At 19.2% G+C, this 918-nt stretch overlaps 1 protein-coding gene across 1 annotated transcript in view; it reads left to right on the top strand.

The window, feature by feature from the left end:
- Nucleotides 1-918, top strand: part of LOC119582370 — a 6847-nt gene that overhangs the window by 5095 nt on the left and 834 nt on the right. The window contains exon 4 of the mRNA XM_037930583.1: nucleotides 622-631. Within this exon, the coding sequence (XP_037786511.1) occupies nucleotides 622-631 (10 nt within the window). The remainder of the gene's footprint in view (nucleotides 1-621; nucleotides 632-918) is intronic.

Below are 918 nucleotides of genomic sequence, written 5' to 3'. Positions count from 1 at the left end.
CCCTTTAAAAATTTTTTAAAAAAAAAAAAGGGTTGTTTAAAAATATTTAATCAATTAATTGTTTTTTAAAAAAAAAAATTTATTTAAAATTTTAAAATTTTTTTAAATTAATTATTAATAAGTTGGGGAAATTTAGAATAAAAAAAAAAGAGAAAACAGAAAAATAAATGATTAAATGAAAAAAGAGAAAGAGAAAAAAAATAGAAAAAAAAGAAATTTAAATTAAAAAATATAAAGAAATAGAAAAAAAGAAAGAAAGGAAAACAGAATAGAATTTTAGAAAGAAAGAGAAACAGAAATAAATAAAAATGAAAAAAAAAGAAGAAAAGAAATAGAAAAAAAAGGAAAAAAAAAAATAGAAAAAAATGAAAAAAAAAAAGAATGAAACAGAAATAGAAAAAAAAGAAAGAAAAGAAAAAAAATGGAATAAAAATTTGGAAACAGAAAAAAAAAGAAAAAAAAAATAAAAAAATAGAAAGAGAAAAATTAAAAAAAAAAAGAAATAGAAAAAAAAAATGATAGAAACAGAATTTTAGAAAAAGAAATTAGTAAGCCATTGCGGGTAATTTTGCTACTCTCATTCTCAAAAAGTATATGCTATCATTACAATTACATTAATAGTCATCAAACGGTAAGATTGAGCAAAAAATAAATAAAATTGATGTAACTTCATTTTTTTTTTACTTTTCATTTCGCAATTTTGTGTTCTAAGTACTAAAAACAACGTAGTTTTTTGGGGGGCAATTTGTCTTTTTTTAAAAATTGTATTAACCCTTTTTTTAACTAATTTAATTAGAAACCCAATCCTTTGATATAAAATTTTACAAGTTTTACCATCTGAACACTGAATTTGATGACGTTTTTTTTTTAATTTGTTTAAATGAAAAAGAACCCCTTACAGGCAGATAGAGTAATAAG

The sequence above is a fragment of the Penaeus monodon genome, chromosome 15, assembly GCF_015228065.2.
Source record: "Penaeus monodon isolate SGIC_2016 chromosome 15, NSTDA_Pmon_1, whole genome shotgun sequence".
Lineage (NCBI taxonomy): Eukaryota > Metazoa > Arthropoda > Malacostraca > Decapoda > Penaeidae > Penaeus > Penaeus monodon.
This window is presented reverse-complemented; position numbering and strand designations above follow the sequence as displayed.